Source organism: Corvus moneduloides, chromosome 8, assembly GCF_009650955.1.
Source record: "Corvus moneduloides isolate bCorMon1 chromosome 8, bCorMon1.pri, whole genome shotgun sequence".
NCBI classification, from domain to species: domain Eukaryota; kingdom Metazoa; phylum Chordata; class Aves; order Passeriformes; family Corvidae; genus Corvus; species Corvus moneduloides.
This window is the reverse complement of record NC_045483.1, coordinates 8966316-8990368: the sequence shown is the minus strand read 5'-3', so window position 1 is coordinate 8990368 and position 24053 is coordinate 8966316. Positions and strand designations below refer to the sequence as shown.

Below are 24053 nucleotides of genomic sequence, written 5' to 3'. Positions count from 1 at the left end.
TGGGTACAATTTTCACTTCCTGAGACTGCCAGCTCCTTGAGAGAAGGCTCATGCAAGCCATGATAACCCTGATGGCTACCAAATAACACTATACTCCAATGCTGTTCATTTGGAATGTGTTGCAAGATTTCTATTATGAATTAAATCTCTCCGTAAGTATTTTAGCTATCAGATATGATGAAAATAATTCTGAGTTTTAATCTTAATGGCAAGATTGTCAGAAGATGGCACAGCAAGGTAAAAACGTAGTCAAGGAAGGCCAGTGTGTTTCAGGAGGCATTCAGACGAGAAAGGGATATCTTTTCTATCTTTTACTCCTCCAGAAAAACTGTCAAAGGAAAAGTATATTTGCTTCTCGTCAAAAATTAATGTGCAAATATAGGATCCATTAAAAGAAGATGATGGATCAAGGTATTTACTGGCTAATTATTGATTAGCATCTTCTGCTTCACTGGTGAGTTTCATCTCTGCAATATTTCTGATTAATGGGAGGTTACACACACTTTACAATATGCTAACGCTTTTCTATATGATTTTGCCTTCAGAGCTAGCAAGCTTTCTTGCTTGGGCCTCATGTTCAAACTTTTAGGGGTATTCGTTCCTATGCTGTAGGCACCTAACCTGGCTGACCAGTGCTGCTGGGGTGCATATATGGCCGGGAGAAAGCAAGAGCAGTTCAGAGCAGGAGTGGAGCTTATATATACAGAGAGCTGAGGGAGATTAGCTAGATATAATTTAGATGTTTAAAGTGGGATAGTGTGACTACTTCCCTGCACCTGTTATTACATGACTCATTCTTTCATTCAGGGCCCAGGTGGAAACACGTTGATGTGGTTTGAGTGTAATGCTATGACTAGAGATTGGTATCCATGTTATTACAAGTAGACAGCCCCAGTCCTTGAGACTGAACTTTAAAGCTAGAGGACATAGCTCTGCACAATTCCTCAGCTCTACCAACAAAATCTTAGGCACCTTGCATGGCCTGGCTCTTTCAATAAACCCTGCTAGAAAATCAGCTAGTAAAAGGTCTTCCTTTCTTATTCTCCAGACTTCCATTTTTGAGGGTTTCATTTCATTATCTGCTCATTTTTCAGCAATTTTTAATGGATTTTCCCAGGGTCTTACAAAGAGGCACCTTCGGGAAGGAATTCAGAGAACATGAAAGAGGCTTCTGCTGGGAACAGTGTGCACACTGGAGGTGGACCTCAGAAAGTGTGGCCTTTTTGTCCCCAGGAAGCCATGGGGAGTCCCATCCCCTCTGCAACACCCCCAAAGCCTTTTCACCTCTAAATATACAATGTCAATTACAATGTAATTAGATCTTCTGGCTTGAGAACTTAAAGACTTGGACATATTTTCAGAGTTTGTGGTTGGGAAGAGGAAAAAAAACTTGAGTGTTTTCCAAATTCCTCACTTTTTCCAGGGTCAGCTAGAAGAGGACCGAGAAGTCATGTGCCAGTTGCGCAGATATTTTTTTCACTGGTATTTCTGTTTGCTAATTTCAGTCATTAATGATGAAAAATGTCTCAAGTCAGATACTTCCAGCCAGCTGTAATTCTGCTAGGCAGAGTTCTCTTACTGTTTTATTACAGTAGGTTGCCATGTCTTTATGTTTTTGCCACAGCCTGTCTCATTCTTTTCAGTTGCTTTTATTTAAGAAAAGCATTCTTAAACCTGAATATGGGAATGATGGAACAGCCCACAGATACCCTGAACTTGGGATTCATCATTATGTATCTAAGGCTTTGCTTTACTAATCATAACATTTTATTCCCCTATGTGGGTGGGGTTTAGTGCTTCCATTTGAAAACTCATCGTAACAAGGATGTCCTTATATATAGTAATAATTGTGTCTGTTCAGAAGGTATGTGAGTATAATTGTATTACTTTAAATTCACATTTAGTTTCATCTGGTATTAGTTTTTGCCTATGTGACTAGACCTACACTTTGTGTTTGTTTGAATCTGCTGATTTGCACATGAATATTGGACACTTAAAAATCACTTGCCACTGATTTGCATGCACCTATTTTCTTTCATGTTAGCAAAAACTGCCAACCAGAAGTAAAAGGGCACAAAAAGTGCAATAGCCAAGTATTCAAAGTGACCATTTAAAATGTGATCTTGTATACAGAGAACAAGCCTTTCTGTCCAGTACACTGATAGGAATCCTTCTAGTAAAATCATAAATACATATTACAGTGAAACAGTGTTGGACAGTGCTCTGTCATCAATCAGTCTGTGTTCTTGAGGACACTTTTTCAAGATGCCTCCTTTAAGAATAAAGCCCTGTGTTGTAATGAATGTGTGCTAACTGATCCCCCAAGCCATTTGTTTAGGTTTTTTTTTTTTTTAATTTGTATCAGTGTCAGAGTTGAGCTTCCGTAAGAAATTTTTTACAGTATTTTATTTGTAATCTTCAAGTTAAGGGCACAAAACTCTTTATGCACCCAGAATCTGCACTGGTTCATTTATATCCTGCATTTTGTTAACATGTTACCGTGATTGCTAATTTTCATGACAATTGTTATTGTACCATCAGTGCTTAAGGGCAAGGCATCATTATTCAATGCTGGTCAATCAGGCACTAAGACATGTGCAAGACATCAGGCTGAACCCATATAGATGTCGTGCACTCCCCTGCTAATGAATGCAGTTTTATAAAAAGGTTTAAACACGGTTGGCATCCTTAATGTAAGGTTTGCAAAAGTGCTTTGTGTTTATATGGAGCAGATCTAAACATGGCACAAACAGAGTTAGACCCATTGTGTGTATGTGTGTGTGAAGCTACGGACAGAAGCGAATCCTTTGGGGGTTTGAAATGTGGAAAGGCAGCACAGTTTCTGCCAGGGCAAGAGTGAGGGGAACAGATTTGCTACGAACATTAGTGTTCAGTGGCAGATGTGGGACCTGTTCTGCAGTGGTTGCCCTGTGCACCAAGGAGGTGATCCTCAAAAGCGGATGGTGTCATGAATTCGGCACCGGCTGGAGGCACCCTCCAGCACAGCAGTGGTCAGAGATTAGGCACTGTGACCAGAAGCCAGGATAAAGGGTCAGGCATCTGGAAAGGTGGAGCAGAAGGAAATTGGAGAGGAGAGGGATGTGCTTTCTGTGTTATTAGACCAGAGTGCTCTTCTAGTGCACCAGTTAGCATTACCCTTGCGTCTGCTTTAGTTAAGGTTTCTGTGTGGTTTTGCACCCAAATATTTCGGGCTGCTGTCCATAATAAACTAGATGGAGCTTGGTTTAAAAGCACAGATTTTTCGTCTCTTCTAACTCAAAGTAGAATGAGCCCTTGTGCTCATAGAGCCTTGTATGAAAGGAACAGTAGACATTGGCTGTTAACGAGCTCCCGCACAGGGCTCCAGCAGAACTTGGTGTGAATTCAGTGCCTAAGCTGCATCAACTAAATGGTTAATTCTTCTCATATCAACAGCACTGTGATTCATAATGTAAACTTGAGGAATCCTTGATGTTTCAGTCACACATTCCTCTTAATTTGGCCATGCATTCTTTTAAAGCTACAGTGTGCTAACTTAATAAAATGCAGCATGCAAATGCACAAGTTTTTGCCTTCAGGCATTTTAGCCATGGATGTTTCAATGGGTGTCTTCTTTCAAGTATATATTCTTTCCTAAATTATTTACCCTGTAAACATGCTTTGCATTTTCAAAGAAAAATCTGGGCTTCCTCATTCACCATATTTTGTTGAATTTAAGGTGTAATGGAGATAAAAGACTATCATCTGCTTCTTGTGAGCATGTTAGCCTTTGGGATTTTTTTGTAGCGAGTGTTAGGCCCCGTTTTCTTCTCCTTTGGTATTATTGCTCCCTCCCCCACTTAAATTCCTTGATGCTTTGCCTAGAGCAATACCCACTGGCAGTGTCTGGCTGTGACAGTACTATAGGCTTCCCTACAGATGGGTCCTGCCAATGCCAACCATTGTTCTACAACTGTGAGCTGGCTTGACTGTCTTGGATCACTTAAAACCCCCTTTCCTCTTCATTTTTTCTTTACTCTAAAGGGTCGTCCTTGCCTATTGACTTTGAGATCTGAAATATGCTGACACCCAGAGCTTGTGTTCTCTGTCTTAGCAGCAGCAGCTCCCAGACTTGGATTTCAACAGGCACCACTGAGTCCTCCTCGGGACTGTCCTGCTGCTGCGAAACAGCTCTGTCATTCTCCTTCCAGCCTCATCCTTTGGGCAGTATGCAGTTAGTTTAATTTTACTTGCTCACTTGAAAGGAAAACAGTAAAATTCAATGTTATTCTTTTTTAAAAGATATAAAATTAATCTTTAACTGTGCGCTTGAATATTAAAAGTATATAATGCTTCAATGTAGGAATCTGTTGATAACATCCATCCTATTTCATGATTAATTTGTTCCTTTTAATATGATATTCTTTTGCTGCACTGTGCAGACTAATTCAGATTCCTAGAAATTGAACTTTGATATGTATTTCCTAGATTCACACCGTAAGTGAACCTTCAATTAGTAGATACAGGTGGTGGCATGCCTCACTCAGTGTTTTCTTGAAAAGGATTTTAGAGACATGGACACTGATTAAATAATCTTGCAATCAGGTGTGTACTGACAGGGTATTAAAAATAAAGCATTTGGGGGATTTGATGCTTCTTTTTTATTTTTCTTTAGTTTTGTGTCTCAGATGATGCAATAATTTTTTCAGTGGGCCAGAGATAGGAGGAGTTGATTTAAACACTCAGTATGTTATGTATGCCTTTGCCTAACTATGTGTTAGATTAAGCGAGTTTCACTCACAGTTAATCCTTTGTAAATTAGCATTATGGATGCCTTGGGGCCCACATCCCACAAATAAAATGGTTGTCAAGCCAGCTGCACTGTGTATTACTTAAGGCTGAATGTTTTAAGAGTTTTCATGCTTTTAATCTATTTCACTGCTGAGTTTCAATTTTGCTGAGTGTCTTTTCAGGAGTGATGAGGGCGAGTGAGTAAATATATATTCTGGTTTTCATGCATTTGCCTGGGCAAATCGTTTGTTATCAGGTGTTTGGAAGAGAATGTCACACCCCGCCACAAAAGAGAAGCTTGTAAGTTCAGGTGTTAAATTGAAGTGCAAACCAACAAGAACCAAAAGCCCTTAATTAGCTTTATTTTGTTAGCCTGCTACACTTTTTTTTTAGGGGAAAAAAAGAGTGAGAAACATCCCTCCCTCCTCCTCATCCTTTTGGCAGAGTAAATATTGCCTGTTAAGTTTGAATTAGCTGTCATCGCGAAAGAATTAATGCTGTGGTTGAGCCTTTCTAGTGAGGAAGGGAAAAATAAACGAGACAGATCTTAGTTCAGCTTTAAGTGATAAATGAGGACGAAGCAGCCCATTCATCTCCTGCTAGGAAAGTGGACACAAACACTAAAGCAGTTTTGCGGAAGACGTGTCAGCAAATGTGATCATTTTGTAACCTGTCAGGAGGATAGAGAGCTAGTCCTTTTAGAGTGTCACAGGGGAGGGTGTCTGTCTGATGTGACAGTTTTCATCCATCCATTTACTGCTTTTCCTTTAGGTGGGGGGTAAGCAAGGAAAGAGCTGGAGTTGGTTAAAACTGCATTTTTCTTTACACTTTCCAATATAATTTATATGTATATCCACTCGCATCCAAATGAAAAACATTTACCAAGGAAAACTCCCCTCTGCTCTCTGGAGTTTCTTCTCTCTTTCGCTGCATGAAATATGCTCATTTTAACACATTACACTCCCTGTCTTCAAGTTGTACTTCGTTTGATGTTTCATAAAACAGTTTTTACCTCTTCTTACCATTGTTTGCTTCTTGAAGACTTTGTTTCGTTTTGTTTTGCAGAAGCATGAGAAAAAAATGTGTAACTTGGAGTGCTTTTGTTGCATTTGGTTGTTGGGGGTTTTTTTGCTATACCCCTCCAATTCTGATGATAAGGTTCTTGTACGTTTTGCAATAGTCCCTGTTAGTGAAGAGCCTGAGAAAATATTCTTCCTTCTCTGTGAGAATGGCATAACAAATGCTGAATTCTCACAACCAAAATCCTCACGTGAAATGCCTCAAATTCTACTGTTTCTCGATTTAGTAATTTTAATTGACCTATTAATTCTAGGAAAATTCTGAAGTGATGTGATGACTGATTTTAGAAGCAGGAATTTCTCCCAGCAAATGATTGAAAAATATTAGGACTTTCTACTTCTGGCATCTTTTTATTTTCACTAATCTCCATTTTTTTCATACTACATAGAAATGTAACATTTGCCTATTACCATAGGTAAAGGTATGCTACAGAGACAGGAGATGCTTTTACAACACAAGCTTCACAGTTTGACACTTGCTTCTTTATATCATCCTTTTCTTCAAAACTACCTTTTGTACTTTTCCCTTGGTATTTTAGTACAAGTGAGTATCTCATTGACATGTGTTTCCTTGAAATATTGTTCCTTAATAGTAAAATCCCTTGAAAATTAATAAATTATTTCTTTTCAGTTTAAAAAACCGTGAAGATTTCAGAATGATTTTAAAAAGTATAATGATGTTTACTATTACAGACCACCCTGCTTGGATTGCATTGACTGAACACTATTTTTTTCATTTGTTCTTAGAAGGTTAATAAATTGGAACATAATTTATTTTATTTATTCTAATATGTATATAAATGTATGCATAATTCAGAAAAGTCTACTTCTTTCTTGAATACAAAAGTTGGATTTAATAGTTACATAAAGAAGTGGTTGGAAGCACTGGAAATGGGAGAAGTAAAAAATAATCAGGATACACAGAATGGTTGAGGGAATACTGAGTTTGTGGTCACGTGTCTTTTCTCCAATTTATTTGTGCACCTCATTTTATAATTTTTTATATATATTCTGCTATTTTGGTTTATTTTGTTTTATTCACTGTGGTTTTCTTGTCTCTTCTGCTTTTTTCCAGGATCATCCAAAACCGGATTTTGATCGTTGTTCTGGCAGTCGTCATCATCTTCACCACCATGATGGCTATTTTTTTTTCTGTCAGGGGACGCTGATATCTTTGTTCTTCACTAAACAGCAACAAACTGCTTGTTCTGAGTAATTAAGACAAAGTGGTCACATGAATCATTCTCTTGCACTGACAGAGTCTCCCTCTCTTTTCCACTCTTCAACTCAGGTGCAAGTGGTGTAAAATATTTTGTATTATTGATGGCATAGTTGACGGCATGTGGGGCTATTTTTTTCTTACATATTTGTCTTTATCTGAGTGTTTTCGGAATCTTAATATTGTTGGAGTGAGGGCTTGCTCTGGTGTAAAAAGACTTAATGTGTGTCGAATTCACCCAAAGGCAGTTAGCCTGAAAGTTGCCAGAGTTTAGTGAGGGAAGAGGGGTCTTTGCACTTTTCTTGTGCTGTGCAGGGTGTATGAATATGAAGCAGTATCTGGCCTTCTGTGATATAGAATATAAGTAAAGCAGAGACCAAATGATGTAGAAAGTGAACCTGTCTCCTGTGACTAACTCCCGATCATGCATTATCGTAATAGATGTAACCTGGTTAAGAACAGTAGCTAGTATTAAAAAGAGAGCAACCTTAGGATGATGTTTAATATATGATGTGAATCCAAAACTCAATTTAACAATTTTTTTGTTTAAAATTAGGCTTTCTTTTCTGCTATTCAAAGCAATTCCACTTTCATCATGATCATGAAAATGCATCACTTACCTAAAATGTAGTTGTGGCTACGGCCCATCTGTTGAATCTCTTTTAAATCTTCCAGTGTTGATATATGTACTGATAAGCATTACACACTAGGCCCTTAATGAAGATGTATAAAGACACTTATCTATTTGTTGCTGATTGAAAAGAGATCCTAAGTAATAGTTCAGCAACAAATGTGTGATTATAGTGCATTAAACAATAATCTAGATTTTTAATACTGACCTGTGTTGAGACTGCATGTTGGAATATTTTGAGTGTGTTAAATTCTGATGTGATATTCCCCTTTTTAAACAGAAACTGTAAAAATGTTAATTTATATATGCTTTTAGCTGATATAATATATCATAGTTTCATCTACCTGTGTGTAAATGAGCTGTTTCTCTTTTCCTATTGGCTGTGTTTCTCCTTTAGACAGGTTGCGGTCATTTGGCTTATAATTAAGCTTATAACTCCAACAAAGGTCTACCACTGATGATGTGATAAAGTTCGTATTTTCATAATAACTTCTAAATTCATTATTTGCAATCCCTTACAAATATTGCAAATGGAGAGAAATTTTAAGCCCTTGGACTTAAGCCATAAAATGTTTCCGAAAGATGTTCAAAGAAACAAAAATCTGGTGACTTTTGTTTCCCCCACATTAGGCAGGATCTGAGCACTGAGTTTTCCTGTGTGCCTTAGTACTTTTGGGGTTTTGGCATCCCTGTGGACTCTGCCAACTTGCTATGCTGTCCCTGGGAGCTGATTTGGGGAGCTGATTTTGGCCCTAAATGTGTCGCTTTCTCTACATGGAAACAACTCAGTTAAAAGGATGTGGTACTGATGCCACAGCTAAGACATAGTAAGATGGTGATAAATGTAGAATAAAAGGATCCACAGGAAAAATGCTACTCATTGAAACAAATGGAAGCATGTAGGGTCAGCGCTGCTGTCTGTTACATGCAACTCACAACGAAGTTTAGAAGTGGTTTATGTGCTGGGTTTCTCTACCAGCTCATGTCAATGGCTGTAGGATGGTGCTGGGACAAAAGTTCCCGGATAATCCAGACCCAGGTTTCAGGAGGTGTTGTTCTGTGCAGCACAGACATGTTCACCTCCTCACCTTGGTGGCCCTGCGCTGTCACAAGGTCATGGGACACCCTGGCCGCCTCCTGGGGCATCCTGTCCTTTCATCCTTGCCAGGTGTGTGGCATTTACCTTGTGGCTCTCAGACACAGAAAGATTTGGGTGTTCAGCTTCCAGCCTTCAGGCACGACGCGCACTCAAACTGAGCACTTTGGGTTGTGCAAGCAGAGCTCTGGCCGTTAGCTTCAAGTGATGGCACAGAGATGAGTTCAGACAAATTAGGATGAAGCCTGGCAGCATTAGCAGATATTTATCCTCAGCTCGGCAATTAGGAGATGCATATTTTGTAAAGCAGAAAACTGTCAAGAAGGATATCTTAAGCTCCGTCTGTTGCCTAGACATTCTCTGCATTGCCTCAATAATTTAACTATCATGGGAATTGATTCATGACTACTGATCTTAACAGTGACCTATGACTAGGTTTTGCCCTCTATCTAGCCACCTGCTGGAATCAGCAAAAAAGCTGAAAGGAAGCTAGTTTTCCTTATCCCAGTATAAATCTAGGGCATAGTGTCACATCAGATACATCCACTCAGATAGGAATGAGGGAGAGAGAGAGACTGCCACGCAAAGCCTTCATCTTCACTTTTGATGAGCCCGCCATCGCTATGTTTCTCATGCTAACCTGTTAATAACTCTTCCGTGCCTGCTTTGCATCCTCGTGTACTCCCCACATGTAAAACAGTGCTCAGGTGGACATTACACTCTTCAAAACACATTATTACTCCTCTCTCACCCCTGTTCATCTGGCCCGGGAAGTGTGCAGGTGAGATTCACCAAATCCACACATTTTGGTGGGGATTGAGTGACCTCGACTGAGAGCACAACCCCAACCACCCACAGAGGTAGGGTGATACCCCCAGGTCCAGACTTCCCCTGGCCAAGTTTGGTTGCATTTATCATCTGTGAATGAATCCAAGTGCTTACAAATGTAAACCTCAAAGAGCAAAGTGTTTCTAATGTTGCCAGCCTTTGTGGAGAAACGACAAATTAAAAAACGCACGCGTGGTGCTGTGTGCGAAATCCATCCCTGCTAAACAGCTGGGCTCACATAATAAATAAACTAATTCTGCACTGATACAAAATCAAAAGCAAATTAATTAAAGACCCTTAAGTTTTAAAGGGTTTTAAATGCTATACGTTTTGGGGAAATATCAGAAAATGTAGCTTGACTGACGTCAGTTCCCATCTCTGGGATGCGAGGCCATTTGCTATTCTGTTTAAGGCAGGCTGGATTGTCTTATTTTGGAGCCAGCTTGGTGGGGGGTTTTCTTTGCTGCTGCTTCAGAGCTCTGAGCTTCAAAGGCTGAAATTAATGGTGAACAAAATTGTGCGGCTCTGACCATCCCATGCGGGGCAAACCCATCGAGGGTTATCATTAAGTAAAGAAATAAAGAAAAAAAAACCCTGCCAGTTCCAAGAAAACCTCATCAGATAATGACCTCTGTGATTGGGTTTTCATTACCAAATAGCATCCAGAGATTGTCTGCCCCATAGAAGAAAAAAAAAAAAAAGAAAAAGAAAGAAAAAGCAACTGTGTCTCTCTCTCTTTCTCTCTCTCGCTCTCTCTCTCCTTTTTTTTTGCACATCTTTTCTTTAAACCTGTCAGATCATTTCAGTATTTCAAATCCGAGGAAAACAGCCTGCCTGCTGCTGTATTTGAAGTTGTAATGGTGTCAAAAAGTCACGACTGACTGACAGCCGTCAGTCCCAGAGGAGCTCATTAAATCATAAAAACTTGACAAGGAAATAATTGAGCATCACTGGCAACTTGGCGCCTGTTTAGACGTTTTTATTTTCTTTCATTATTAGTCCCCACCATTACGTTCATTAACAAATTGCATTAAACAACTGTTAAGGGCTAATGATTTGTTTATCGCTTTTTTTTATTATTATTATTATTATTTAAACATTAGCTGCGTCATGTGGTACCTCAGCAGCCTCATACTATCATCTGACTGAATATTTTTCCACTCAGAGCTCTGGGTACTGCTGGAATATGAAATAGATTATTCATTACCCTCCTCTTTGCCACTGATTTGGTTTCATGTAGCGTCTTCCACAGAGAAAGATGAAAACTTGTCAAAAATAGGTTATATCTTATTCTAAGGGCAACAATAGCAGCAGGTACAGGCACACTTTAATATTTAATTAAGGCTGATGTTAACCCCTTTAAATGACTTTAGCTGTGAGTAATATTCAAGTGCAGAAGAGAAAAATAATGGTACTTAATTTGCAAACTGTACAGCAGGCATTCATCTTCGAGTTACTAGCAAATTTATAGAATAATTTTAAATAATGAAATTTCCAATCATAAATATTTATATCCACTTTTTTTTTTTTTTTTTTTACGTAGTCATAAGTGAACCACTTTTGCACACATCCTAAATAAAAAAAAATCCATGTCCCTTTCTTTTTTTGTTTTGAACTGCATGTGGATCCCCACTAAAGTTGTTAGCTGTGGTAATGACTTACACAGTTCTGTTTCTAGCAACTTGACAGCTTATGATAAACTCAAGGAGGATGTGGGCTCAGCCTTTTTTTTTTTTTTGGAGGGGACAGCATGTGTTTTGGCATTTTTTTGGTTTTTGTATGAAACCATGGGAAGATTTTGTTTTGAAACAGATAAAAATAACTCCTACTTTTTATGGAAAAAAAAGTATTTATCTCTAAGTATATTTCCTCTCTGTAGTTGCAGTTGTTGGTTGTAAATAATCCTCTTATGGAAGGAGAAGCTTCAGGAGAATTTTAAGATGGTAAAAAAAGAAACGGTCCAAGGCAGGGTACGTGTTAGGCTCCCTTTGCTTTATAATAGTCAGTCATTGATCTTTTCTTATTCAGTACATCTGAATGCAGTTTGCATTCGGTGGGTCCCTGTGCAGGGATGACGGCAGAAATGGCGAGCAAGGTGCGATGACGTATCACAGGATGCTGCAGAGCAAATCCATCCAAGTCAACAAAGGTCCCTTGCACTTTCCTGGGATAATTTGTCACTTCTGGAGTCACGTGGGGAAAGAGGCATGTAGCAGGTGAATATTTCATCAACTACTGCGTGGCAGTGGGTTTTTCATGCGTGTTAAGCAGTGGCACACTGGCTCTTCACTGTGCCCACAGCCTGGCCTGGGTGCACAGTCCCAGCCTGTGCATGTCGGGAAACAGAAGTGCACATTGAGAAACACTTTAGCATCTTCCACTACTGTCTTTTATTTGTCACACATAAATAATGAAGGCATCTACAGGAAGGGGGGCTGGGAGGGGAAGAGTTTATACGCTGAGAACCAGTGAACTTGTGCACTCTTCATCCCTTCATCCAAACAACTGCCTTTGGCATGAATAACGGCGCAGCTGATATGAAGCTCCGTATTGATCTGTTGCTCAGGAAGGTCCACTGGTAGTTCCTTGGACTTTTCCTGAAGGTATGGCTGTAACAGGTCGGTACTATTGGGATCTGTTGCTTCTGTCTCCATCTCTCACCAGACAAGTTCTACAGGGACAGACACAGAGAAGGGGAGCTCCCAGCCCTTGCTCTGTGGTTCTCTGTCTCTCACTAACATACAGACGTGATTACCTCTCCAGGTTGGAAAACCTGCTTGGGAGATTGTTGTGCACACGTATAAGTAAAATGGTGTCTGCAGCTGGAGAGGCATCCCCAGGTGGATTTGGGAATAGTCTGCTTTTCCCTAGGCAACAATAATTTGGTAAAAAACCCTAGATAACCTACAAATGTTGCCTGTTCTATGGGGTAGGCTAAGAGTGAGGAGTTGTGTCGCCCACAGCTGATATCTCTCCACCACCCAGGCACTGTGGTGTGCTGCAGATTTATCCTGCAATTATGGCAGTGCAGCCTGGGTGTTCCCTCAGTGTTTTGGCTTATCACAAGAAGAGATACCAGGTCGTAGTGGTGGCACAACTGATGAAGGATGTGGACTCTGCAAGCCAGTGTCAGGTTTCTCACGAGGCCGGTGCCTGTTCATTGATGGGATGTTCGGGAGCGTGCGAAGTGAAGGCATTGGCTGGATATCTGTCCTGCCAGAAAGCAGCGTTGGAAAGTGGAAACATTTTCAAGGGCCTTAAGTGGTTCTGAGCCATTAAACTCTGTACAGGAAAGGGGCTGTCCCTGCTGTCCTGTGGCCAGAGAGGTCTCTGGAGCAGGCTGCCAAGCCTGCATTGCCAGCGTTACGTGTGCATCCTGCTGGCTGCCATGTTGTGACTGCTCTCCTGGACCAAACCCAAAGAAAACCTTCTACTGCTGCTTCTTTGTTCAGTTGCTTTCTCTGTTCAGACCCATGACCTTGTCCGGTCAGTACTGTCCCCAGTGAACACGATTGCTGCTTCTGTGGATTTAATGAACTTTCCAGTTCTCTTCTGTAGCCAGCTAAGTAACATTGCCTGTTGCCTGAGCTGCATGTCCTGCCTGCATGTATTTGTCTGTACATACTCCTTTTGTTGATACTGCTTGCAGGAGTTGCAGCCAGGCATGCCTTCCAAGGCAGCAAAAAAATACCCTATGAGTTTACCACACCACTAGAAAACTTGCTTATAAATAAAAAATAATATTTAATCTTCTCTTCTTAGAAGAAACAGGCTTATGTATTTGCTCTGTCTTGTTTGATGAATTTGTCTTCCCTGCCAAGTTGGAGCCTTTGACCAAATCCAGCCAGATGTAATAGAAGTGCAGAGCTCTCAAAAATTTCTTTCGGTTTCAGGAAAATGAGCAGCCAAGAGGAGAGATGTCCCACTGGTGTCCTCACCGAGAAAGGCTGCAGCATGACATCCACCCAAATTGGACACTACCTGGGAGGGAGAAATTATAAATGCCTCTCTCCCCAGGAAAAGTTCACATCCCATTTAGATACTAGAGAATCCAACCCTGAGGAAACAAGGCCTCATTAGTGTCATTGCTGGAGGAACTACTTAAGTAAAAGACAACAGAGTTAAGAGCATTGTTATGTAGGCCTTTGTTCCTTACACCTGGTCATTTCCATTGATGTAAAATGTCATCTTTCTGATCTGGTAGCATTTTGCACCCACTTTAGACAAGTATTCCTGGTCAGCCAAGGAGGTGAAGAGCAGGGAGGAATCAGACCTTATTACCAAGGTAATTATAGCCTCACCTACCCATCAGGCGAAGGGTGTACACTTCTATTAGCCAGGACTCCCACAAAGAGAACAAAGGCTGGCTGGAAAGTGGGAGCCACCCAGGGAGCATCCCTGTGTCCAGCTACACCACTCTGGGGCAGCAGACCTGCTGGGGAGGTCATGACCACAGGCTCCCGCATTGCCTGTCTCCTGCCTGCTTTCCTGGCGTTAAATCCAACTTGCCTCAGCAATACTGGTGAGGGCCATGAGATGGGGAGACTAAAACAGGGAACAGTACCACCACCGAGGAAAGCAGCTCTCAGTTAAAATGCTGAAGGAGGTAGGGGGTGGCTTTCAAAGCTTGTCTCAGCAACTAGCCTAATTCTATTTTCAAAAGCCACTGTTGAGTGCTTTTGAAAATTTCATCCTAGATGCTTGGCTCAAAGACCTTAACCAAAGATTTTTTTTTTTCTCTGCTATACAAAAGCTGAATATAAACCGACGTTATTGAACAAAAACCTAACAAAACCCCTGTTGCAGGTCTAGAAAAATCTTTACTCAGAAAATCAAATTATTGGAGACCAGCATCTGAAGTGTCCTTCAGTTTTGGATGCCTCTTGTTTTGTGTACACAGTTTGGTGTACAAAAAAAATATTTCTAACAGCAAATATTTGCTTTCTGTTCTTTTTGTCTTTTCCTATTTGCCTTTTATTCTCCTGCCCTCAGAAAATCAAGACCTGAGTGTCTCCAGATGAGCAGCTGAAGTTGCTTTAGAACGCGTGGATCAGCCTATTTTACCCATACAAGTAGGTGCGTATGTGTGTCTGCTGCTTGAACAGCGTCTTAATGACTTTTCACTGATTGCCTGTGGACCACAGGCAAGTAATAAAGCTGGCCTGGGCCTCAGTTTACCCACCACAACTTCATTAATGCTAACCTACCTCACGAGGTGGTGTAATGTTTAATATATAATGTGCTCTGTAATCCCTGGATTAAATGTATTATGTAAGTGAAAAGCACCCATTTGATGTGTGTGTAAATGCTGCAGTATTATAGGTAGGAGGGTCATTTGGGTGTAAGTGTAATACAAGCGCTGGCAAAAGGCAAAAGGGATTCCATTCTATTGACTTATTTTTAAAGAGCTTTTTATTTACTGAAATGCTCTGGACACCCAGAAAGAGAGACATTCCTCACTAAGCAGCTCTGCTGTTTCATCTGTCTTGGAGTGCTTTGATAAATGGATTGAAACTTGTCAGCTTTTCCTGTAGTTTCTGAGACTCCCTCTGGAAACTCTGTTGAAATGTTATTATTGTAACTTCTTAGAGCGCTACTTAATGAATTGTAACAGATATCCCTGCGAGTCCCACGGATGCTGTGAGGACTGCACTTCCTCTCCTTCCCACAGCAGGAGCAAACCAGTGCCAGGCAAACACATGGTCCCCAGCCACCCACAGCAGCTGGGCTGTCACAGGGACAGCACTTCTCACCTTCATAAGGCTTCAGCCCCAGCCGTGTGTCCTGGCCTTGTGGTCAGCAGGGCTCCAGGGACATAGGACATAGCCAGATATCACTTGAGTTGGAGATTAATTTTATCTTTTAAGAACCTTAAGGAGGACAATGAATTAGCGTGGGTTTAGTTCAGTGTTGGTTATTTCCTCTGTCTCTAGGATGAGATGTTTTGGCTTGCACGCAGTGTCTGAGCTGTCCTGCAGCTTGGACTGGTGACTTGGGTGCAGTTGGACAGTCTGAACTCACACTACCCACAGGTGTGTGCCCTCAGAGCAGCTCTTTCTCAGGCAGACAATGGTTACGTGATGTTGCCACATGGGCACATGAGATGGATGGAGCAGGGTGTGGCACCTCCTCTGAAGCACAGGACTGACCCAGTAGCTCTGCTTGAGGAAATCTGCAGAGTGGGTGGCCAGAAGTGCCTGACAGGGACACATCTATAGTGTGGAACTAGAGGGTAGAAAGAAGTCAACCATCTTGAGGTCATCTTGGACCCCAGTAATGTCCTACCCTGTTGTGTCCCACAGTGGAGCAATGGGATGCCATGGTGACCTCTTACCTCTTACCTCCAACCTATTCAAAGGAATCTTGTTCCTCCTCTGCTCTCTCTGAAGGGGTGGTGTGACTCCTGATACACTTGGTCTGGCAGCTTGGTTGTGCTGGGTAGGCTCAAAGATCCTTGTCCTGATGCAAGGGTCACTTGAGAGTTTAGAGGATTTTTAATTTTTTTTTTTTTTTTAAACCTTCTGACTCGGTTTCAGTTGTCCTTGTTTTTGTAAGAATACAAAACTGAGCTGTTGATACTCAGGTTGTCGTGAGGTGCAAGATGGCCAAATGCACACCCCCCACAGCATCACAGCTGTGCCCCTTGCCCTGTGTGGTTTGCCCACAGTAGTCAGTGCTGCCCATCTCCATCTTATTTTTCTTGTGAAAAATAGGAGTGTGCCTTCTCCTTGCCTCCAAATATGAATGTGGGTCATCCTGAGTGAGGTCTTCAGGAAGAGAGGAGGGAAATTTTGAAGGAGGTCATGGCCCATGTGGTGTAGGATCAGAACTGTGAGGCAACTGGTTATAGGTCACCTCTCCCCAGCAAGGCCTCGGAGGTGCCTCCATTGCCCTCAGCACTTTGAGGCCATCTTTGATTGTTCTCAGCCTTTTATTTCACTTTTTATTAACATTTTGCATATTAAAATTTGTGTAGGCAGCCAGAAGAGAGCAGCATCTACACAATACTTGATCCAATGGAGAGGATTAGGAATCAGTGGCTCAGTTCTTTGGGACCTGCACTGGGGGGCTGTGGGGGTGGTAAAGTGTCCTTTCTTTACACTACATTGGTACTTCCAATTTCTTTTTGTGTGTCCTCACTAAAATACAACCTAGGTCCGATACTGACTTGTGGTCTCAGCTGATCGTTTCAAAAAATTAAATATAACCAGGGTTACCGTGGAGTTTTTGCTGAGCTGTTCACATTTGCTTTTAAAGCTTCTTCCCTCTTCTCATCCAGCCCAAACCTCTTAGTTCCCATACCTAGGTATGGTGATGCCAAAGTAAGAAATTATTTTCATGATAACAACTAGTGAATTGGGATTTTTCAGCTGCCCTTGTGTGAAATTCCTCCAGTATTTTTATTCACAAAAAATTTGTGAATAAAAGGTTTGCTCTGGGAAGCACATCTGCTAAAGTTGCCTCTGTCTATTCCTCTCAAGGTGAAATTATCCATGTGTTCTTGTCCCCCATAAGATCCTGGAGGAAACTCTCTGTGCACACACACTGACACATCTTTGGTGCATTCCACACGAGCCAGTGAAATTACACCAGAAATATGAATTTTAGCCCACACAGTGTGTGCATGCTGTCCTGTCCATACAGGACTTACACAGACACATCCTGGCAAACCCTCCCATTTAAATTTCAGAATAAGCCATTCAAGACAGTATGATTCTCTTCATGACTGTGTTCTGTACACTTTTCTCAAAGCAAAAGCGTGTACTGTGAATTGTACCACTTTGGAAAAATATTTGACGTGGGTTTAATTGTTTTGAATATTGGGGTTTTTGAAATCTCAGTAATTGTCATGATTACTGTGTGTAACAGAAATTAGAACGAAGCCTGTGTTTTGGCTTTGAAGCTACCTACTTCTAAGACTACATTTTTTAAAGTTTTCTTTTTAAGGTGCTTCTTCGTGCCCCAGCTCAACTTTCCCCAGATTACATGTTAGCTATCATAGCTGTTCTATAGTTAGATTTTAATCAGCCTCCGTACACACTAATGTTAAACACTGTAAGAGCTACTAATTAATCGCCTTTCTGTGTGTAACAGAGAGATAAATATCCATCCCGGAGGAATTGTAATTTCATGGTTTCTAATGATGGTTAGATTACATTATCTGGATCACTTAGGCTGTGGGTGTCATAAAAAATGCTCAAAGTCATTTATATTCAGTTTAATTTTTTTTTTAACTTTGTAAGCCTGAGAAAATAATGCGGTGTTAGCAAGTCTGTTTCATATTTTAGTTAAATATACCTTTGTTGCACTGACTGAATGGATTCAGATGACAGTGACAAACTCAGTTCTTTTCTATTTAACATGCACCTTCTGCAATCAAATTAACAATGTACAAATCTTCATCGGGCTGCTGCAGCAGGATCTGTTGAATTCCTCAGTGTTGTTGAGCTTTGGGGAAAGGTTTTCTTTTTGGATGTCCATTTGCAATGAGTGTTTTCTGCTAATTCTTGTGTGTTCTGTAAAGTCTCAGTTGTCTGTCTTGAACCAAGAATTAACTGGATTTTTGGATCGTATCTGGCTCAAATAAAATAATACAATCCAAGAGCAGTGTGAACCTCTCGTTTTCCCCTCCCCACTTCTGGCTGACTGGAGTCCATGCATGACTTGGGCTCCTGCACATCTGCATCCATGTCACACTTAAATTTGGTAGTCACAAGAATATTAAAAAAAAAAAATCCTACTCCATGTGTACATTGTACTAGCTAATAGTTGCGTATTTTGAAATTCGGCTCATTCATATTTAAAAGGCTGGGTCTTCTTTGAACTGCTGTGTTGGAGGGGGAAGTTAATTGTTTCTGAATGAGGATGATACTCCCTTTCCATATCAATTATGTGTACTGCTCCGAATTATCAGTAATGCTCACTCCCAAACTCCGCTGGTTGCAGTTCCGCACCAGGCACGTGCACTCGCACAAAGTTGCCTGGGCTCTGGGGCTGCAGCCCCTCCCTGCATCCGGTGGGAGACAGACGTGGGAGAGAACCCCAGAGGAGCAAGGTGAGATGAAGAAATGCAGTATTTCCAAGAGAGAGTTTGTCACCAGTTGGCTAAAATTGCTTCTGAAGTTTTGCTGGCAACTGTTTTACATGTCTGACTTGGTGACGAAGGAACTGTACTATCTTAATAGAGAACTCCAGAACTTCAGAAGGGTTTCTCCTTGTTTGAATGCACAGCACAATGAATTTGTACCCACAGAGCATTCACCACTTACATTTCAAAACCTACAGCACAGTAAACGTGAAACTTTTGTTCAAATTTCAAGGATTTTGATAGCCCAAGTGAATAGACACTGCCTATTGATTTTTCCCTTACAATGACTCTTGGATAACCTATTTTCTCATTTATTTTTAACGACAGCTCATGAGATTTTACAGCAATTCTGCCCAACCTCCTAATATCAAAATCCCTCCTTGACCCTGAAAATTGTAATTCTGCTATAGATCACAGCTGCTGAATATTACCTTTTACTAAGCTGGTTAAATAAAATATGTCCAAATCACTAGATCCCACAGGCCATGACTGCAATTCTAATTATACAGGGTCTGTATTTCTGCTCTACAGTACAGAAAAGCACAGCTTTCTCTGAGTCCACACCAAAGTGTGGGAATCCAGAATATTGGTTCTAGTTTTGAATTTGAAAAAAAAAGAAAAGTTACAGTGCTCTTCAATGATTTTCCTGTAAAACTTTTACAAGGGAACCAAACCCTTTTGATGTGTTCCATACAATAAAATGCTGTGTAAGTCTGGAGGACAGAAGCATGTGGTGAGAATTTTCTTGTGTCTGGGGGATGGGTGTATTTGATGTGTACCCATTTCAAAATCAAAAAAAAAAAAAAAAAGTCTCTCACTACTCTTAGGCTGCATATTCTGCACAATGGCTCAGGAAACCAGTGTAAGGAAACTAATTCTGGCCATTAAACATATCCTTTCCCCTCCCACTGCTTATTCAAAGAGTGATCACATGCTCCCTGCTGCAAGTTACACCTTTATAGAATTTAGATATGGAAGAAAACTATTAGATTAGCCGTTCCACCTACTGGTGTGGGATTGTTCCCTGGAGAACCTTATTCATTAGTGCATCACTGCCTAACCTTGTGGGCACGCTGTGCCAAGAACATCTTGGTTTTGTTCTGCTTTTTCCTCTTGTCCTTTCCTCCTGGTGCTGAGGGCTGAGGGGGTAGTTTGGTGAGGAGAGTGGTGGAGAAGGTGGGATTCTTGTTTCATAGTCATGGTGGTTTGAATGCTTGAGTGTGTACGTACTTTTGTGGATGATGAGTTTGTATATTTTTTTAATTAGTATCCAAGTGCAGAGGACCAGATGGGGGGTGATCTTATTCAACATAACTCACTGTAAGATCTTCTGGAGCCCAGTGGTCTCCTACAGCAAATTACCTTCATGGCTTGCCCTGATTCTGCGATGTCCTCAGATGTAGCTTCCATTTTACTTTCTGCTTTCACTCTTCTGTGAGCAGATAGAGCCAAACTTTTAATTGCTTCTCTGCCAGGGAAGGCAGCTTGGCATTTTACTGCTTTTCCAGGACAGAAAGTTTTTATTTCAGTTGTTCTTTGGTCTGATCCCATAAAACTCTGAGCTTTCAGGGCAGCTGTGGGTGCTTGGCATGTCTCACAGTAGTGCCTGGTATCGGGTCACTGTCAGCTGGGTTTCCTGCTGCAAATTTTTCCTCTCAGAGCTTCACTTGTACCTTTTGTCCTGGTAACTTTTCTTAGCAATTCCCCTATCCAGAAACCCTGTGAGGACCTCAGCACCAGCCCCTTCTCTGAGGTCAGCCACTCATTATTTAATAACCTGATTCAAACCCGCTATTGAAGCACCTTCAGTCCATCACTTTAGGCAAGTTCATTTGTTCCTGCCCTGTGGGAGCTGCCACCTCTCCCACTTTCTGGGCCCCTGTGGGTATTAACTCTGCACCACACTGCAGCTGTGCCTTTCCTCCTTGGGCCACGAACACCTGCACTACCTGCCCCAGACACATGCCTCTGCAAGGTTTCCAGAGGTGAAAGCCAGGTCCAAAGAGGTCTGCACACAATCAGACATCTGCTGACCCCAACAAGGACCATCATGAGACCAGCAGAGCCCAGACCAGGGACGGGGAGCCATCACCACACAGGATACACTGCATCCTTTGGAGATGCACTCCTGCTTTGTCTGAGGACCTGGTCCTTGGACCTTCACTTCGGTTGATGGAGACTGGAAAAAGTGTGGGAAAGGGAGGGGAGCAAAGTCTGCCATTCTGCAATTTCAAAGTTCTGGCTTCCACCCTCAGACTGTAATAAATGGCTGCTGGGTTACTTGACATGGAGCTAAAGTCTGTAGGGTGAATTTTCAGAGCAACGCACAGGAAATTATATGCACAATTACTGTTGTTAACAGAGCCTGGGCATGTAACTCCCTGCACAGCAGGCTGGAAATCTTCCCCATGCATGTTTAATGGGGTTTGGGTTGCTACATTCCTGGGGCTGTGTCCCTTTTCTAATGCCTACTGTCCTGAATGAAACAAAGGAAGTACTGAATGTAAAAGAGGTTTGCTTTTGCTGTTAAAAATAATATTCTCTTGATCTGCAGTTTTCCTCCAATGCCAAAGCACTTCTTGCCTCGCTCAGTGATCCCTTAACCTTTCTGTTCTGTGAGGGGGAAAAAAATCACTTATTTATTTATTTATCTTCTAAATGTGTTCCACAAAATGTGCCCCTCGATGTTCATACAAATGAGTATATACATGTTCATGCAGGCAGCACAGTTATTCTAGAGATGGATGTTGTTGAAGTAAGTGTAGGTCAAAACACAGAAAATGTCTGCCTAAATCTTAATGTGTAAATGCTCCTGAGTAAATAAAATATTTGCACATCTTTATAGAAAAATGAATTTTGTGTGTCATTTCACTAATCAGGCATCTATTTCAAATGCCTCCCTGCTCAGGAGGTTTTTTATGTGGTATTTAAACTTCAGCCCATTGTAAACTAGGAAGGGTCTGTAAATTTGGGACTGTCTTTTGCTTCCATGCTGTTTATTTAGCTTTATGTGCCATAATTGTTGTCCTTTCCCATAAGGAAGGTTATCATCTTCTGCATTTAGATCAATTCAAATGAATTTTAATTAACTTCAATAAAAATTAAACTACTCCTCTAAACTAACAGTTTTGCAGCTACAAGGAACTTATATTTGCAGCTGTGTCATCTCACTGACTGAAATATTCTACCATGCTGGGCTCAACTCTCCAGCTTACTGCAAGGTCTGAGGGCAGAAAGGTGCTGTAAAGAGAGAGTAGAAACAGCAAAGTAAAAACACATATTAAAAAAATAATATATATATATATGTAAAAAAAAAGTAAAAAAATACATATTCAAGTTTCTGAAAGGTTTCAATCACTCTAAAATTGCACATGATGGCTTTTAGACTCCCCAGAATGCTTTCATCTAAGAGCAGAAAAAAAGTGTAGTTTTAAAAGCATTGTTGGGGCATGTCTAATAGATTTGTCTAACTCTCTCCGTCTTGATACATGCAACACAGTTGATTGTATTCTCCTTAGCACAGATCTTGAAACTGTAAAAATATTTTTGAAGTAAATAGTCATGATAATTGCTTAATGAAGTATCACACACCAGCAGTTTTCAATACAAAAAAAAAAAAGTTCAAAACTACTGTGTGGTGTCTCTTTTTACTAGAAATGGGCTTTTACTTTTAAACTTCTGTTATATTTGGAGACAAGCAATCCCACCAAAAATGATACCACTACTAATAAGGAACATACTATCTTTCATGTGTCTATTTTTTTTTTCATGTTTAAGGTTTCTTTGTTATTATCTCAGTAGCAAGACTCTCCACAGTCTAAGGCAGAAAATCAAAATATGCCTTAAAGCAATAATCTTTTAATAAGTATCAAATGTCTTTCAATGAGATAAAAGAATTCTCTAGCATGTTTATACACACATACCCCCACACACACACACTTACTTCACTATTAATCTTATTTTACACCTTTTCAACAATATTTTGGGGAATATTTTTTTTAACCGACTAAACCCTTCTAACAAATCTTAGATAACTGAATTTCTAAATGCTACTAAATATTTTGTTAAAATTGTTTTCTCCAGTTGTTGGGCCTCCTTGTCCTGAGGGCTTTGGGAGGTGGGACCATCTCCTGTGGTCTCAGGTGTTTCCATTGGCCAAAACAGGGGTGGTACTCCAAACTTCTTTAAGACACCAACTTGAGGAATTAGGTCTTTTTGCACTGATTTTTCAGGAGTGCAGGATTCACACAGCCAAAATCAGAGGAGATGCTGGGAGCCTGCATAACTCTGCTAATGGGCACAAAGGGACACTGGGCCTCATCCCGCAGGCCCAGACTTGTCCCACACAACTTTAGTCCTTATCCCAGGAAATGCAGCTGGAAGGTTAGTGAGCTGAGGTGTCTTCCCTAGGCAGCAAGGATACATGGGCAAGATTCCCAAAATTAGACTGGAGAAATGCCCTGACAGTCTCCTGCCAAGGAGGACAGGGATGAGCAGCATCAGGGTTAATCTGCAGGGGGAAGCGGAGGAGGTCTGGATGCCACTGATGAGAGGCACAGGTTCCTTTGCTAATCAGCAGAAAGAATATTGCATACTCTTACTTCTCATCCAGCCTTAGAGTTTGACTTAATCTGTTGAGAGAAGAACAATGTTTATATTTATATTTGTATTTATATCTATCTGTGTCCGAGGTCGAATTGCAATGCAGACTCCTTGGTCCCACCTCTTCCCTGTGGCTGTGGTGTGTGGAGGGCAGTGCTCCCTGTGTGCTGCTGGAGGGCTCATGCTTTGTGCTCAGTCTCTCCTCCTCGAGGCGAGAACCTGAAATATTTTCACCCCACAGAAAGTAAGTGTGAAGGAGAGGAGGTGCTGCACTGCAGAGTGCAGAGGTTCTGTATTCTCCAGTAACTTAAACAGGGCCTTGAGTGAACCAGGAAAAAGTTGGGGTTTTTGTAAAATGGTGCCTCTTGCACCTCACCTTCAGTGACAGCAAGCTGCAAGTTGCCTACATGCCACAGGTTAAGTTGTCAAAGTTGTTCTCTTCCCTAATGCTTCTTATGACAAATACTCCTAATTGCTTCTTCCTTTCATACTTTTCCGTGCCTCCTGGCTAAGACATCCGTCTGTAGCCTTTACGGTTTGTCTTTCAGAGCTTGGCCTCAGTTGTGTCTATCTGTGTTTTCTGTTTCTTTCTAGCTCGAGCATCCCCTCCCCGTCTCCCCATCCCTCAGTGCCTGCAGAGCAACGCGTGGGCACCTGCCAGCTGCTGCGGAGACCGAGCTCTTCCCACCTTTCCCGACAGCTGAGCGGAATGTTGTCCTGTGCTGTCTACAGCTCGTGCA

The 24053-nt window shown here is 41.3% G+C and overlaps 1 protein-coding gene across 4 annotated transcripts in view; it reads left to right on the top strand.

The window, feature by feature from the left end:
- The window catches only part of VTI1A (vesicle transport through interaction with t-SNAREs 1A), a 260912-nt gene extending 252870 nt beyond the window's left edge, over positions 1-8042 (top strand). For 2 of the 4 annotated variants that reach the window (XM_032116804.1, XM_032116803.1), the window contains one exon: positions 6925-8042. In XM_032116804.1, coding sequence (XP_031972695.1) covers positions 6925-7018 — 94 coding nt within the window. In that variant the 3' untranslated portion in view covers positions 7019-8042. The remainder of the gene's footprint in view (positions 1-6924) is intronic. The other 2 variants (XM_032116806.1, XM_032116805.1) reach the window with 1 other exon arrangement.
- Positions 8043-24053: the final 16011 nt, after the last annotated feature.